General features: G+C 34.3%; 1 protein-coding gene across 2 annotated transcripts in view; it reads right to left on the minus strand.

Moving 5' to 3' along the window:
- The window catches only part of UBE2R2 (ubiquitin-conjugating enzyme E2R 2), a 96,979-nt gene that overhangs the window by 52,183 nt on the left and 42,754 nt on the right, over nucleotides 1-2,042 (minus strand). Inside the window, exon 1 of one of the 2 annotated variants that reach the window (XM_010840118.1) lies at nucleotides 1,499-2,019. The exons of the other annotated variant lie outside the window; for it this stretch is intronic. Coding sequence (XP_010838420.1) covers nucleotides 1,499-1,552 — 54 coding nt within the window. The 5' untranslated portion in view covers nucleotides 1,553-2,019. Of the gene's footprint in view, nucleotides 1-1,498; nucleotides 2,020-2,042 lie in introns of those variants that run through there. 2 annotated transcript variants of the gene reach the window in all.

Genomic DNA, 2,042 nt, shown 5'->3' on the forward strand with positions numbered 1-2,042 from the left:
GAGATGGGGCTGGAAAAAAAGGATGAAAGGTTTAAAAAAAGACAGTTATCTCTCTTCCTCTAGCTCTTCAGTCAGGTGACTACCCTTATAAGGCAGAAGGTTTGTACTATGGGAAGGTTAAACAAGAGAACCTCTAGCTGACAACAGAATTAAGATTTATTGAAAAACAAGGAGATTAAATAAAATTCTATAACTGAACACTAAAACCACAGGCTTGTTTCATTCATCTACCCAATCCAAACACTAGTCTTCTCTCTCTCAGGTGGAAGATTAGAGGATTCTTCTCCAGAGAAACTACTAAGAGAAAAGGCCTACAGATACTGATGCTTGTGGGTTCCCCATAAAAAGGCTAATGCTCTAATCTAAATTTGTTGAGCCTCACAAATCAACAAGGTACATTCAGTTTCCCACTTGCAGCTTCTTAGTGACTCACTTGTAAATACAAACCAAGAGCAAAAGAAAACTAGAAATTTGAAGAAAAACTCCAGATGAGAGGCAAAATAAAAAGTAAAAAGCAACGAAGATAGATAAATGAAAAGAAAAACAACACTGTAATTAATATCTTCAGATAATTTTTATTTCCCAAAACAGTAACATGAATGGGAAAACTCAGAAAAACAAAGTCCCCCAGTTAATAAGACAATCATAGTTAGAGAAGCATATTCAGTTATTTATGGGTAACATGGCATGATATCTAAATCTGCTCTCAGAAACTACAGAGAAATGAAATATTGGTAAAAAGTTAATCACTAAACTGAAGGATAGGTGCATCACAGTTTTAAGATTCTATCTCCACCTTTTTGTTTACAGTTTCAGTAATAAAGTTTTTTAAATGATAAAATTTAAAAAAAAACAATTCATAAAACTGTGAAGATTAAAGCTGAGAAAATCATTGAGCAGACAAAAATGTAGAAAATAAGAGTATAAAAATTAAAGAATTAATCTAACTCATCAGGCAAGTAATACAGGAGTTTCAGAAAGAGAGCAAAGAAAATGTTAAAAAGAGAATTAAAGAAGTTAATAAAATTTCCCAGAACTAAAGGACTAGAGTTTCCAGACAGAAAGAAGCCTCTAAGGTAAACATCTTAGAGGTGTGCATTCGTGCAGCTAACTCACTTCAGTCCTGTCCAACTCTGTGCAACCCTATGGACTGCCACCCACCAGGCTCCTCTGTCCATGGGATTCTCCAGGCAAGAATACTGGAATGGTTTGCAGTGCCTTCCTCCAAGGGATCTTCCCCAAGATAAGTATAATACATTATAAAAGATTTAAAATGAAACCAAGAATAATTTATTTGACCATGTAGAAAATAGTATTCAAGGGGGTTTTACAATAATACAATATTAGAGAATTTGGAATCATAAATGAAGAGTGCCAAAGGAAACCAAGTAAAATGGAAAAGCAAGACAACTATTAAGTCCAGGAAAAATTACAGAATTTCTAAGAAAGGAAATGTAATCATACTACACACTGGGGACACAGTTAACATAATACTTACATGTAGAGCCGTCCCTCGATATCCATGGCGGGGGACTGGTTTCAGAACCCCCATGAATTCCAAAATCTGAGAATCTTCAAGTCCCTTATATAAAATGACATAGTATTTGCATTAACCCACACACATCCTCCCATATACTTTAAATCATCTCTAGACTACTTAAAATGCCTAATACAATGTAAACCATTGCCAGCACATAGCAAACTCAAGTTTTGCTTTTTAGAACTTTCTGGAATTTTTTTTTTCCTGAATATTTTCAATCTTTGGTTGGATCAATCTGCTGATGTGGAGCCCACAGATGCAGAGGGTCAGCTGTATTAAAAATAAGAAATATGTACGCATCAAATGAAAAGTAAACTAGACATTGCTATAACCATATTAGGAAAGACAAAGGAAGGGGAAATGGTGATAAGGGGCAGTGGTATAAGATGACTAACAGATTCTATAACAACAATTCAAAAGAAAATATTAAAAGTTCACAGTCATTTATAGTATTAGCACACCATTTAGAAATCTGGAGGAAAAAACCATATAAGAAAACAAG

This window comes from Bison bison, unplaced genomic scaffold (assembly GCF_000754665.1).
Source record: "Bison bison bison isolate TAMUID 2011002044 unplaced genomic scaffold, Bison_UMD1.0 scf7180017864141, whole genome shotgun sequence".
Taxonomy (NCBI): domain Eukaryota; kingdom Metazoa; phylum Chordata; class Mammalia; order Artiodactyla; family Bovidae; genus Bison; species Bison bison.